Source organism: Engraulis encrasicolus, chromosome 14 (genome assembly GCF_034702125.1).
Source record: "Engraulis encrasicolus isolate BLACKSEA-1 chromosome 14, IST_EnEncr_1.0, whole genome shotgun sequence".
NCBI classification, from domain to species: Eukaryota; Metazoa; Chordata; class Actinopteri; order Clupeiformes; family Engraulidae; genus Engraulis; species Engraulis encrasicolus.
Window position 1 is genome coordinate 5,711,967 of NC_085870.1, and position 16,055 is coordinate 5,728,021.

Sequence of the window (16,055 nt, forward strand, 5' to 3'; positions counted from 1 at the left end):
CATGGAGCATGGGCATATTGGCCACAGCCAGGTCTCACTTGACAATCATCAAATAACAGATTTGGGAAAAGTACCTACTCACATAAGATTTAATCATAAAAGTCTGAGCAGTCAGCAAGTCACTGTGATTAGCGTGACGGATCAAGATGGTACAGGGTCCCCTATGCCTCTGCAGAGAGCAAATTCGCAAAGACGGCATCATTCTGAGCCAGGAATGAGTTTCTAAAAAAAATTATAATCAAAGGCAGACATTTTTTTTCCAATACCTCATCTTTCCACAATTCTGCAATTATTGAGCCAATCAGGACCCCCTGGCAGGTGGGGATCCCCAGTGGTGTAGTCTACTTTTTTATGGTGGATATACTGTAGGCCTATATTTGAGCATTTTTTGAAGTGGTTATGCTGTATATATTTGTGCTATTCAAAATATTGGATCAATCAATTTCAAGTGGGTATACTGAAATCCCTGAAGTTTAGAAGTGGGTATACTCTGTATACCTGCGTTCTACGTAGACTACACCACTGGGGATCCCTGAGCTGCAGCAACATCTAGCCTGTGTATTAATCTGCCCTTGGGTACAGATGGCGGTTTTTGAGTGTGCAGTCTAACCCATTATTATTCAGAGAGTTATACTTCGACTTTTTTCGCACACCTCAGCTGGCAGGTGCGTCGGAGATTCTCCAGGAGATTGCCTGATGAAGGTCTAGTACCGAAACATTGTTTATTAAAGAATGAACAGCGAAATGGTCAGTGTGCGGGAGTTTCTTTAAGTTGATTCAGAGAGTTATGCAAACATCTGAACCTGCAGAGCCTCATTTCAAGCAGGTCAACAATGGTCACTGTTCAACCTCAACCTCAGGTCAAGAGACTTCAAAGAAAAGGTGAAATGCATTCACCTGAGATCTGAAATGCATTAACGTGACCAAAAAAATACATGTAACGTAATGCATCTTGTCTCTGACATATATCAGCAATGCATCAGCCAAAGGAAAACACACATTACACAGTTATTTACTGTTGGTTTACGGTCCTTGTTTCAGCTTTTCAAATTCATCTAATTTCCCAAATCACACCCGACAGTGCAAAGCCATGCTGCCCCAGACGCTGGTTAGATGGCAAACACGGTGACAAATAGGACTCAACACGCACGCACGCACGCACGCACACACACACCCTTAATGTAGACCAGAAATTCACACAGAGAGCATTGTACACTACACTATCTCTTGGTTTATGTTGTCCGACGTGTCTTATTCATTATTATAGCAATAATAAATATTAAAAATCAGTAATGCTTTGCCCAAAGAATAAATAAGAACAATTTAGCAAGGGTCCTCAGCATTATGGCAGGATTTACAGCAGTCTCAAGGGCGGTGCCATTTCATTTGTGTCAGTTTGATTTCCGTTTCGCACACCCTTGAGCCCTTAATGTGTTTGGACGCAGCTGTGGCGTACATTAGTCATTTGCCCTTACCTTCTCCAGGGCTTCCTTCAGAATGGGGATGGGATGTTCGAGTGTGGTGGGCTCGGGAAAGCGCGGGCACATCCTCTCAGCCTTGCCGTTCCTCCCCAGCGCATCATCTGAGGGAGAGAGGGAGCGACAGAGTGAGAATTAGAGAGAGAGAGAGAGAGAGAGAGAGAGAGAGAGAGAGAGAGAGAGGGAGGGAGGGAGAGACAGAGTGAGAATGAGAGAGGGAGACAGAGATAGAGACAGAGTGAGAATGAGAGAGAGAGAGAGAGTGACAGAGTGAGAATGAGAGAGAGAGAGAGACAGACAGACAGACAGAGTGAGAATGAGAGAGAGAGACAGAGTGAGAATGAGAGAGAGAGAGAGAGAGAGACAGAGAGAGATTTGATCCAGACAGCAAGCCCTCCAGGCCAGATTGGAAATATCACACTTGTGGCATGGCACCTGGCATGGACGGGAATGGGGATGGGGATGGAAATGGATTAAAAAGGGCAGCCGTGGCCTAGTGGTTAGAGAGTTGGTCTTTCAATAGGGGTTACCGGTTCGAATCCCCCTTGACCTCTACCTACATCTCCATCCATGGCTAATGTTCCCTTGAGCAAGGCACCTAACCCCACATTGCTCCAGGCACTGTAACCAATACCCTGAAAAATAATAACTGTAAGTCGCTTTGAATAAATGAAAAGCGTCAGCTAAGTGCAATATAATGTAAAAAAGGTGTAAATTTAATGTATTGTATAATACATAATGTATAAAATATATAATGTAAAAAAGGTGAGCCAGTGACCCTGAGAAAAACAAAGAGGCTGAAGGTTGGGAGAGCTGTCAGGTTGTTAATACACGTAATATACAGTATTATAACCGCAATATGATCTTGGTTTGAAACCCGCTGAAAGATTTAAGCGCAGCACAGTGACATGGGAGAGGTTGTCTCTTGAAAGGTCTCAATCACAGCATGTCACTTTTTCTGTTTTTCCAAGGAAACATCCGAGGATGCAAGGATGTCATTTCTCACATGCATAGAATTACAAAGTAAAACATGCCGTGAAATTGGAAACTGGTTCAACACGACACACTAACTTTAACACTAAATGTTGTGGTACTCTGAATTGCTACGGAGGCCACCCGGAGATCTGTTACAGTAATGGTTTTGCTCATAGGCGTGCACAGATAGGGATGATGTGGTGCTTAAGCACCAGCCCCTTTTCCCTTACTGTAATACAGCACAGCTTTGACTTTTTCTATTCCACTATTGTACTGGACCTGCACTACCCTCACAAGAACACACAAACACACACACACACACACACACACACACACACACACACACACACACACACACACACACACACACACACACACACACACACACACACACACACACACACACACACACACACACACACACACTGTACCAGGGACTGCACCTTACCTGCACTACCTCAGTCCTGGGCCCGGTTGCACAAAACACCTTAAGTTTTCTCCCTTAAGTGTGACCCTTAAGGGCTCATTTTCCCTTAGCTAAGGGATCTACTTAATGGGGTTGCACAGAATGCCTTAAGTCCTTCCCTTAGGTAAGGGAAAGCCCTAAGGGATTTACTACAGTAAAGAGGAGTTTACAACGGTAGAATTCTATTGTTTCCAAGGAAACTTTTTAAGTCATTCTTGAATATTCTTCTCAAAACATCGTTAACCATTCTGTATTTATATATAGGCCTAGGCCTAAACATGGACAATGGTAAGGCTAGAAAGCCAAACTGGTCAGAGGAAGAGAAAGTGGTATTATTAGAGGAATTTAACAAAAGAAAAAACATAATAAAAAGCAAATTCAACCCTCAAATAACGGCCGCGAAGAAGCAGCAACAATGGGAAGAGACCACCGCGACCATAAACTCGAGAAATATGGTGAAGAGGACAGTGGGGGAGGTCAATTTTTTTTTTTTTTAAACCTTGCGGTCCAAGCGAGGAAGGAACAACACCATATGTCCATGGCTTAATTGTCGAACCAGATGTCTGGTTATGGAATACTGTGCTCCAACAGTTGTGTGCGTGCATAGGCTATGTGTTTGAGTGGTTCAAAGTGTGATTGTGTGCTCTGATCGTCGCATTGTTGCGGTTGAAATGACATCTTCTTGCATGCATAGCCTACATGAGCCGGGTGCTTGGGATATCGCAGGCAGCACCTGAGCATAGCGTTGTTCGCAACATGTGCCCCGCCCGCCTCTCTTCACCGGAGCCACTCCGCGCTCCGCGACCTCCCTCTTTACAAATTAAGCACCGCTCCAAACGTTCTCCTCTCTTCTCTTAGCAGACGTGGGCTTGTTGACATGTGTGTATGATTGACTGTGTGTATTCTGTACCAATACTGTATCGGTTCCACGCCACAAGGGGGTGTTATTGATTTAATATGAGATGTATATGATTGGTGACGTCACACCCCCCTATATAAAGGAATGTTCTGGGATCGATTATTCTCTTGAGTGCCCTTGAGCCATGACCCAACCGCTCTTGAGCAGTGTGTTTATCATACTTTAAAATAAATATGCCTTGAGGCTGACGTGAGGTATTCGTCTTCGACTCTTTCTGAAACCTGCACATTGGACTTCTGCTGTGATTGTAGCGCTCCTGCTAACAGGTTATGGGCCCAGTATCGAAGACAATGTGCAACAACGGAAAGCTGCGAGCGAACGTTAGCTAGTCAGCTAAAAGTGAGTTAGCTAGTTAGCGCGCTAAAACCGGGAACGCTAACGGAAAGCTGAGGAGAATGGCGCATCAAAAAGCAAAGTGGCCGGTGTTTGACGGTAGGGCCGAAGAATATGAGCTCTGGGAGGAACGGATGCTGTGCTGTATGCACCGTGTCGGGTTAAAAGAGACTATTCTTGAGGAGCCTGGTGAACCGCTGACGGCTGAGGAACGAGCCAAGGATGCTGAGCTGAACGCTGATGCTTACTGCTCGTTGGCGCCGTTACTCGACAACGTGAGTCTGGGACTGATATTCAGAGACTGCAAAAATAATGGACGTGAGAGTCTGAAGGTGCTGAGAGAGCACTACATTGGCAAAGGTAGGCCACGAATTGTTGCATTGTACATTACGCTAACCTCGCTGAAGAAAGCTGAAACAGAGACTGTGACAGAGTACATTATCCGGGCAGAGCAGATCTTCACAGCGCTCAGAGGTGCAGGCGAGGCACCGAGTGAAGGGCTGATGATGGCAATGATTATGCGGGGACTACCAGAAATGTACAAACCTTTTTCGCTGATGGTAACCCACGGCGTAGCGGAGATGAAGCTAGCAGAGTTCAAGGCTAAGCTACGAAACTTCGAGGCTTCGGAGGATGCTGAGCCAGTAGCCGAGTTGGCGGGAGAAAGGGTTCTGAAGGCTCGCGCAGCCCTGAGGAAAAAGAACGTCGGCGGATCTTCGACAGACATGGCGTGTTGGCGGTGCGGAGAGAAGGGACATCGGAAAGATGACTGCGCAAGAAAAGTTTGGTGCGGTTCCTGTAAAAGCACCAGCCACAGCGACAAAGCCTGCAGGAAGAGCGAGCGTACACAAAGGTCCAGGTGTGCTCGCGCTGAAGACCACGGCGGTGGCGACAGCAAAGGCAACGGCAGCGGCGGTGGTAGCAGCAGTAGCAGAGGCAACGGTAGCAGCGGTGGTGGCGACAGCAGAGGCAACGGTAGCAGCGGCAGCGGTGGTGGCAACAGCAGAGGCAGCGGCAGCGGTGGTGGCAGCAACAGCAGAAGCGGCGGCGGCGGCAGTGGTGACAGTAGCAGAGGCGGCGGCGGCAGTCGTGGCGGCGGTGGTAGCAGTGGCGGCCGGGCAGCGAGTGGTGGTCGGAGTGAGGCGCAGGGACCCGCGAAAGACGACTTCACATTCCGGGTGGACACCTGCAAGCCAGCGCAGCAGCGGCAGATCGAGAGAGGGCTGATCGTCGACACAGGCGCGACATCCCACATGCTGAACGACAGGAGCCGGTTCAAGTCCTTCGACAGCTCGTTCAAGCCGGAGAGCCACAGCATGGAGCTGGCCGACGGGAGGCGGACATTCGGGTTGGCGGAAGGCAGAGGAGACGCACAGGTGTGTCTCACTGACAGCGACGGACGAATATGCACAGTGACTCTGAAGAGCGCCCTGTACATCCCTTCGTTCCCACAGGAACTCTTCTCCGTGAAGTGTGCCACTGCACACGGTGCCAAGGTACTTTTCGAAGAAGGTAACAATGTTCTTGTGGCGCCTAATGGTGCAAGGTTTAACATTGATGTGTGTGACAGAATGTACTACTTGCCGACCGAATGTGATGAGAGTGATGTGTGCAATGTTAGCCATGATATCCAAACCTGGCATGAGATAATGGGGCATTGTAATTACGATGACATACTGAAACTGCAAGATGTTACAGTAGGCATGCACATTAAAGGTGCAAAGCGTAAGCCTGACAAAGAATGTCATGTGTGCATAGAGGGGAAGTTTACTCAGTCGAGGAACAGAAATGCAACTGACAAGGTGAAAACACCACTTGAGCTGGTGAATACTGATCTAGCTGGTCCAGTGACCAATGGTTCCATAGATGGTTACAAATACATGCAGTCATTCACAGATGTGTGCACAGGAGTAGTTTTCACATACTTTCTGAAAGCGAAGAGTGATGCCGTACAGGCTACTGAAAAATTCCTGGCAGATGTAGCGCCTTATGGCAATGTGAAATGCATCCGGTCAGACAACGGGACCGAGTACACAAGCAGAGAGTTTAAGACACTCCTGCGAAAGAACAAAATCAGACACGAGACGTCCTGTCCTTACTCCCCACACCAGAACGGCATAGCTGAGAGGGAAGGGCGTACTCTCTTTGAAATGGCAAGGTGTAAACTGATTGACAGCAACTTACCTAAGAGTTTATGGCATTATGCCGTCCAGGAAGCTGCATATACCAGAAACAGATGCTTCAACAAGCACATTGGCACAACACCGTACACAGCACTGACAGGGAAGAAGTGTGATCTAGCCCAGATGCACAAATTCGGGTCCGAGTGTTATGCGTACAAACAAGACAAGGGTAAACTAGATCCCAGGTGTGAGAAGGGGCTCTTTGTAGGGCACGACAAGGGCAACCCCGCCTATCTAGTTTACTACCCCACCAAGGGAAAAGTGCAGAAGCACAGACTGGTTAAGTTTATTACTAAAACCACATGTGACAATGAGACTCAGACGCAGGACTTAGAATTTCACCCTATTGTACCTACAAACAAGACAGACGCACCACAGCCCAGTGCTCAGAGCACAGACACCCAGACTGACAGTCCACAATCCCCAGAGGATGATGGTGAGGAGCACCACATGGTGACGCCACAGGCCCCAAGCAGTGGGAGGTACCCCACTAGAGAGCGTAAGCCCCCGAGTTACCTCAGTGCTTACTCAACTCAGGAAGACAGTGATGGTGATGATGATAGTACACTCACCAGTGTCGACTATTGTTACCGAGCAGTGTGTGGCGTGCCACTGACCTTTAAGCAGGCTATGGCATCACCACAAGCAGGTAAATGGAAGAGGGCAATGGACGAGGAAATGCAGTCACTAGAGGAGAACCAGACCTTTACCCTGACCAAATTGCCAGAGGGCAGAAAGACAGTGGGAGGTAGGTGGGTGTACTCAATTAAAGAGGGTGGTGACGGACGTGAACAGTACAAGGCCAGATTTGTGGCGAAGGGGTATAGCCAGAGGGAGGGGATAGACTATGGTGAAACATTCTCCCCCACGGCAAACATGACGAGTGTGCGTGTACTCATGCAAAAGGCAGCACAAGAGAACTTAGTTCTACACCAAATGGACGTAAAGACAGCGTACTTACACGCACCCATTGACCGAGACATTTACATGGAGCAACCTGACGGTTATGAAAAAGTAGGAAACAACCTAGTGTGTAAATTACAGAAGTCAATTTATGGTTTAAAACAGTCGGGGCGCAACTGGAATGAGATGCTGCACAAATGTTTGGTAAATGACAACTTTACACAGAATCCAGCAGACCATTGTGTATACACAAAAGAGTCAGAGCAGACAGGGAAGGTTATAATTGTCATTTGGGTGGATGATCTTATCATCGCAGCAAGCAACACTCAAAGCCTAGAGCAGGTAAAAGCAATGCTTTCGAGCAGGTTTAAAATGAAGGACCTGGGCAAGTTAAAACACGTCCTAGGCATAGATTTCAGTCAAACTGATGAATGTGTAACCATGTCACAACAGAGGTACACTGAGAGGATTCTCAAGCGTTTTAATATGCAGGATTGCAGAACACGCGAAACACCATGTGAACAAAAGGTTGAATACACTGACGATGCACCCAAGATGACAGATGTAACTAAATACAGGGAAGCTGTAGGTAGTCTGATCTACTTAGCTACTTGTACGAGACCTGATCTTAGTTATGTGGTTGGTAAGCTTTCACAACACTTTGCAAACCCCACAGAGGAAAACTGGGTGACAGTTAAACATGCACTGCGTTATCTTAAAGGTACGACTGACAAGCAGCTGACTTTTAAGAAAAGCAGCGATGGTCTAGGCCTTCGGGCATTCAGTGATGCAGACTGGGGTGCAGACACCAGCGACAGACGGAGCACGTCTGGCTACTGTGTGAGCATGAGTAAAGACAGCTCACTGGTATCGTGGAAGAGTAAGAAGCAGCCCACAGTAGCATTATCCACATGTGAAGCCGAGTACATGGCTTTAGCTCTCACAATACAGGAATGTATTTATCTAGAGCAATTACTTAAGGGTATGGATTCCTATGAATATGTTCAAACTGTTGTTCATGAGGATAACCAGGGCACCATTGCACTTGTGAAGAACCCTGTGTGCAGACAGAGGTGCAAACACATCAACATCAAATATCACTTCATAAGGTCTACTATGAGAGAACGGAAGATGACACTTGTTTATTGTCCTACAGATGAAATGGTAGCAGATGCTATGACCAAGCCTGTCTCAAAGGTGAAATTACAGAAATTTACAGGAGTCATGTTTGGTTAGCCTGGCCGCGCCAAAAACCCCTACAGCAGGGCGTCTAGATTTCTAGGCTAATGTTTGGTAGTAGTGTCTGACATGTTGTAAATATGTTGAGTACTGTGTGTACTATGTAAACTGTTTTGATTTAATTCTGTCTATAATCTGATTGTTAAAAGCTGTACAGGATACGAGTCACTCATAAGTGGGAGTGTTGACATGTGTGTATGATTGACTGTGTGTATTCTGTACCAATACTGTATCGGTTCCACGCCACAAGGGGGTGTTATTGATTTAATATGAGATGTATATGATTGGTGACGTCACACCCCCCTATATAAAGGAATGTTCTGGGATCGATCATTCTCTTGAGTGCCCTTGAGCCATGACCCAACCGCTCTTGAGCAGTGTGTTCATTCATACTTTAAAATAAATATGCCTTGAGGCTGACGCGAGTTATTCGTCTTCGACTCTTTCTGAAACCTGCACATTGGACTTCTGCTGTGGATTGTAGCGCTCCTGCTAACAGGGCTCTACTCCCCATGCATTATTTTGTATTTGTGATATCATTCCATTTATCTTTAGTTTCTTCCGCGTTGTTTTGGAAGTGTCAAGCGGTAATGCGAATTATAAGAATTATAATAATAGGCTATGGCGCAAGCACTGGAGAAGTGCCGTGTGTCTCACCTGCATTTTCGAGCTCCTAAAACAACTCCCAAACAACTCCAGTGTCATAATTAACACAGCGAGGATCATTGATCATTGTCATCTTCATGCATGTTAGCAAAATAAATGTGGGGTTTGAGGGCAATAAAAACATTTGGTGATGGTGGGACAATGGACGAGACTGTGAGGGAGGAAATTAATGAATGGGCTACCCTAACCCCGCGGCCATAACTTCATCCGAGAATCTTCACAATGAGGAAACACTGAATATACGCACATATTCGAGTAAAAATTAGACGTTTTGTTATGAGGACTTGATGTTATAGGTCTAATGAAGTGCCACCCAAAAATGTTCTGGCCCATCCAAAGCTGATTTTCTGGCGCCGTGCCTGGCGCAATCATCAGCTGCAAGACGGCAGGGAGAGCACAACTCCTGTAGCATGGTCCAATTCGAGACGGTCGGATAATTCATATAGGCTATGGATTGTCTATCAAATCTATAATTAATAATTAACGGTTCGTCGGTAAGCGTGCCTATCCATTGGGTTCTCCCGGTCGCGGAAAACTCTTATTTGAATCCGTTGATCACGTTGCTGAATGTGCATAAACTCAGCCATGTCTGACTTAAGGCGACGATATCGGTCCCTCAGATATTTTCCCTTAACTTGGTTGTTAAGGTCTTTTGTGCAACGATTTTAAAGAACTTTAAGGGATTTCTTAACTTTAAGGGAAACTCTTAAATATTTAAGGGGAAACCCTTAAGGAAAACTTAAGGGGAAATTTTAAGGGTGTTTGTGCAACTGACTTTCACTTAGGGGACCCTTAACTCAGACTTTAAGGGAAATACTTAACTTAAGGTGTTTTGTGCAACCGGGCCCTGGAACATACACACACTATTGCTGCTGTCACTGTCTACACTATTTTTATCTTATCTTCTGTTTACATGTTCAATGTTAAATGTTGATGTTAAATGTTAAATGTTTATTTGTACTCTATTTATTATTGACCACTTATTGTTACCAGTCCATCACTGTTATCTGTCATGTCTTGCACTTTATGTCAGTCTGTAAAATGTCAGTCTTGTATATGTCTGTCCTGGCATGGTATAGAGAGAAAACATAATTTCATTTCCCTTGTATGTCTTGTGCATATGAAGAAAGTGACAATAAAAGCAGACTTGACTTGACTTGACTTGACAACAAATGCCCTTTTGAAATGTCTTTTTTTCCCACAACGTACAATGTTAATCAACAAATACACATAATTAAAACCATGTGACACCAATGCCCCACTTTAACATATAGCACCTAGCAAGGCCGCCGAAAGTGCAATATACCCCCAACCAGAGATTCTTTAAGTATAGAGATATGCCAACATAATAGGTTTCTATGGGCACCTAATGTGACCAGGTTCCGGTCTGCCTAAAGGAGCGTGTCATAATGCTCCTACAATGAATAGAACAGTCCTTAGGTCTGCCTAGGTCTGCCTTAAGGGGGGGCCATAATAGAACCAGGAAACAATGGGCCAATGGAACCTCTCTCTCTCTACTCTCTCTGCCCCAACTAGGGCTGGGCGATATGGGAAAAAAACTATATCACGATATGGATTACTTTATATCACGATAAGATATATATCACGATATAGCACAATTACATACGTTTTCAGTTATTCTCTTTATTTGCTCTTTATTTTTTCATGTCGCCAACAACCTTTCTTTAAAATGGATCTTTTTACTCTTATTTTTACAGTTACATGCACTTAATAATAATAATAATAATAATAATTGTATTTGTATAGCACTGTGTCATACAAGGCATGTAACTCAAAGTGCTTAACAAATGGAAAAAAAAACATTTTTAGAGATAGATTTAAAAGGAGAGGTATAGAGGAGAGGCAGAAAAAGCAGGAAGGCAGAGGAAGAAGAGATAGACAGAGAATGTAGAGTCATAAGGTCAACGTAGGATAGGACCAGGATTCTTAGATGTGTAAGGTTATAGTGTGTATTGTGACAACATGAAATGTAATTAAATGACATTCAATTGTATAAAATTGATAAAAAATACTATTACGATATAAACGATATAGGAAGGTCACGATATACACTTTCATATCACGATAACGATATATATCGTCATATTGCCCAGCCCTACCCCCAACCCTCAGCACCTGCGCCCCAAAATATATGTGCACCCCAGTGGTTTTACTCCTCTGCTCCTTGCTCCTACAGTCATTCCACAACTTACAAGAATGTGCTGATTGCGCTGAGGAGAGTTAACACAACCAGGGTGCGATTTGTTGAAGAACCAGAAGGGGGGATAAGTTTCAGATTTTAACCATTATCAATGGAGTTACATACCGCAAATATTAAAATCCTGTAGGAAAAGTGGAGGTATCAAAACCAGAAGGGGAGACAACCCCCCTTGCATCAGAGAACGTCTGGAAGAAAAGGTGAAAGTTAAGATTTAATCGTTTAACTCAAGGATTTCCAGAAATGCTGAAATGTTCTTTTGAATAAAAGAGCCTCTTCCCCTCTCTTAAGAAGTCCGGAAAGTCCTCTTCGTCTGACCTGTTGTCTGAGTCATTCTGTTCCTCTCTACCCACGCCCCTGGGATTCATATTTTTCGGAAACAAGAATGGACAAGGTCTATCTGTTTTTCTTGCATACCTTGAATAATTCAGTGACTGACTTTCCTGCGCAAAACTTTGTGCCAAAGGTGAGATGCATTGAAATGCCGCAGACACATACAGTAGGCAATTATTGGTGGTTGGTGGATTTTTGTAGTCCCAAGAGACGCAAAAAAAGAACAAAAGCCAAGATCAAAAACAAACAAAATATCCTGCCTGTCTGTGTTCAGCTCTCAATCATATTGAATTTCCCTGGTGTGTTTCCCATCGTATGAATGACCTAATGCCTCATGGAATTCCAAGGACTCTCCAGTGAACTGTCACTCAGAAGCAAAAACATGCATTCATCTTCAGTGCACGCAAATAGGTGAACCTCATTCAAAACTTAAATCAACACAATCGCTCTATTTATTGCATTTCTGCATCCAAGTCACTTAAGGGCCATATGCAGCTTGGAATGTTCTTACACTTTCCACGTTGACTGTGTTACAAAGAGGAAAAGAAAAACCTTCAGAAAAATCAATTGTAGATGAAGTTATTTTTATTTCGTTGTTATTCTATCGTCGCTTCACTGCCGCCTGTCCAATATAGATTTTCACCTTAGGGCGACCGCCTGGAACCAGAATCCAGCGCCTTGCCACAGCACGCTCACCATGCCCTCTACAACAGCAATGCTTTTAATCTACAGAACAATATCACCCTGTCACCTCTGGATGGGCCTTTGATATGCTTATGCGTTTTGACAGTACAACATGGATGTGACGGCCTTTTACCGATGGCCCCCAGGTGCTTCCTGACAGTGAGTAATATTACGAATGACTGCATTTGCCCTCATGCTTCAAAAAGGGATTGACCACAATGTACTGTACATGGTGGAAGGATTGAACTACGATGTTAAACGTGGATTTCTTTTCCGCACACCTCAGCTGGCAGGTGCGTCGGAGATGGCCCATGGCTCACTCACCAGACAATTTTAAAAAAAATCCAGGAGGTTTGAACTGAAAAGGCGGATGATGTATTCAACACAATATTATGCTATGTTCCTTTTTGGTTGCCACGCTGGTTGGAAACGGTGTTGTCTGGTGTTTGAGCTGTACCGAGAGATGGCTGGCTCATTCAAACATGCTTAGGGCCTTTCCCATTACTAATCTCCACCCCTACCCCTTTGCCTTCCTCTTGCCCCTCGTACTTTCAAACAAATCCGCAAGGTGTAGGGCTTGAAACGCAACCCCTATGGATTGGGATGCCCCTTCAACAATCACGGAATGACACTCACAGCTGTCACTAATTCCATGCATTAGGTTGACGTTAATAGCGATTGTTTTCATGTGCGTTTCACGGAGAAAAGGGCCATAAAACATTAGGACAATGTTAAACTTAGTGCAATGGAATAATTATTACCACTTTAAAACCGTCAATTGCGGCGAAAATACTGAAATTTGTGTGTTGTTGTGAGTGCCGCGGCTTGCCGCCAATTTTTAAATGAATTCGCAATGCATTCAGGGAAACCGGTCAAAGCCGGAGTCCGGTGTTGGAAAATCTCCGCGCAGAGGGGTGGAAAGCCCTTTTCTCTACCCCTACCCATCTGTCTGAACGTGAATCGGGATGCCACTACCCCTACACGTGGACGCGCAAAACGGAGGCAAAGGGGTTCGCGTAGGGCTAAGGGGTGTAATGGGATTCACCCTTAGGATGCTTCATCCATGGAGGATGGGTGGCTAAAACAGTTCAGAAGGCCAACCTGTCTAAACCTGTTCATGAAAGAAAGTTCATGGTTTCAAGTTCACAAATTCTAAAGCAATTATGGAAACACTGTTGGCTTGAAAAGCTACTCAGTATAGTGTTGCTTTTACTGAACAGGCAAACATTGAAAAGATTTTAAGTGAACTCTGCTAGCTTGTGAGGCCAGCTGGATACAGACAAAATAAAACTGCAGCCTTCATTTGAGCACATTTTTTTCTGGTTCTGGACTGCTAATCATGACTTTGGAAAAGAGCATTGTAAAGGCCTTCAGAGGAAACACAAATGACTCTCACATGGAAGAGGATCCAGCAAATGATCTTACAGCAAAATCTACAATGACATTTCACTTGAATGACTAGCAGTGTCAAACACAGCAGAATAGTGTGTTGCATTAGAGCAGTGTTTCCTAACCCTTTTTGTCCCCCAAACCATGAGTACTGTGTCATTAATTTTTCCTAACCTCTTTATCCCAATTGCCAACTTCAAACATTTGTTATTATTACATTTCCCTACAGTGTGCTCCACAAGAGGTACCCAGAGGTTAGAAATCATGGTTAGTCATGTTTTGAACAAACACACCTTGACCATAACATAAGCTTCCCAATGCCCCCCCATTGACCTCCTCATAAGCCTGCCTTAGTGGTGAAAAAATAGACTAATGCCCCCCCCCATTTGAAACTGCTCCTCCAAAGAAGCTGAAAAAGCTCCTCCACCTCTCAGCTGTTTTCTTCTTAATGCCCCCCCCCCACCCCAGAGGACTCCCATCCCTATCACCCCCGTTGAGAAACCCCCTGTTTAGACGAATGACAGACGTTTGCAGGGGAAGAAAGGAATCACCGGAGCATCTTCAGATGTGGAAAATAGCTTGTTTTATGGGGCAAGCGCCAAGACTAACGTTTCGACGTTCACACGTCTTCTTCAGTCAAAAACGTGTGAACGTCGAAATGTTAGTCTTGGCGCTTGCCCAATAAAACAAGTTAATTTCCACATCTGAAGATGCCCCGGTGATTCCTTTCTTCACCTGCATTTACCAAGTCGGTAGCACTTTACAATAACCTTCCGCTGTAAACAGTTAATAAACAGTTAGCAAACAGATAACTATTAGTTAACTAAAGGTTTATTATACATTTATAGGTGTATACTAAACACTTACAAAGTTTTAAAATATATTTATTAGTCCTTCTGTAACACTTAATAGAACATAATTATAAGTTACTTAATATATTATTAAAAATACTTTTATGATTAATTAACTAACATATCAACAGTAACTTAAGCATAACAAGTGACTTATAAACTGTTAACTAATTATTACTTAATATATTATAATTATTAGTTGCAGTTTACAATTTATAGTTAAATATTAACCAGGTACTTATTATTTAATCATGAATACATTGTAATTAAATGTTTTTTAAGTGTTAATATTAACTAAACTATTGTTAATTACTTATAAATCATTTAATAATAATTATGTATAGTATTTATTAATGTATTACTAATGTTTAAAACTCAGTATGGGGAACCTTATGGTGAAGTTGGTTGAGCTTTATTAATGTATAACTAATGTTTAAAATTCTGCATTGAGAACCTTATTGTGAAGTTGGTTGAGCTTTACTAATGTTTTACTAATGTTTAAAATCCAGTATGGGGAACCTTATGGTGAAGTTGGTTGGGTTTTATTAATGTATAACTAATGTTTAAAATTCTGCATTGAGAACCTTATTGTGAAGTTGGTTGAGCTTTACTAATGTTTTACTAATGTTTAAAATCCAGTATGGGGAACCTTATGGTGAAGTTGGTTGAGTTTTATTAATATATAACTAATGTTTAAAATTCAGTATGTGGAACCTTATGGTGAAGTTGGTTGAGCTTAATTAATATATAACTAATGTTTAAAATTCAGTATGGGGAACCTTATGGTGAAGTTGGTTGAGCTTAATTAATATATAACTAATGTTTAAAATTCAGTATGGGGAACCTTATGGTGAAGTTGGTTGAGCTTAATTAATATATAACTAATGTTTAACATTCAGAATGGGGAACCTTATGGTGAAGTTGGTTGAGATTAGTTAATATGTAACATTAAAGTGATACTGTCCCATTTTTGGACATAAGCTCATATTACACCTCCCCTTGGGTCAAGTTATTGAGATTTACCTTTCCCTTATTTTTTTGTTTTACCTGTACTTCTTGTCGTTCTCTGAGTACGGCAGTGCAAATTTTATCTCCAAGCTAGCAGTTAACATTGAGTTCTGAGACCAGCTAGCCGCCAGCTGGTCTCATAGGACTCAATGTTAACTGCTAGCATGGAGGTAAAATTTGCACTGCCATACTAGAACGGTTGAACATACAGGAGGAGAAAGGTAAAACTCAATAATTTAACTCAAGGGGATGTGTAATATGAGCCTATTTCCTGAAATTGGACAGTATCACTAGAAATGATCACAGTACAAATGATTTTCACTTGGTCTCAAGAAATACATTTTCACACTGTTAGAAGGAGAGAAAAGAATTATCAATGATGTTAAACTGTTGTTACCCACTACTGAGTA

General features: G+C 43.4%; 1 protein-coding gene across 1 annotated transcript in view; it reads right to left on the minus strand.

The window, feature by feature from the left end:
- lactbl1b (lactamase, beta-like 1b) overlaps nt 1-16,055 on the minus strand; it is a 72,447-nt gene that overhangs the window by 20,418 nt on the left and 35,974 nt on the right. Inside the window, exon 4 of the mRNA XM_063214831.1 lies at nt 1,476-1,582. Within this exon, the coding sequence (XP_063070901.1) occupies nt 1,476-1,582 (107 nt within the window). The remainder of the gene's footprint in view (nt 1-1,475; nt 1,583-16,055) is intronic.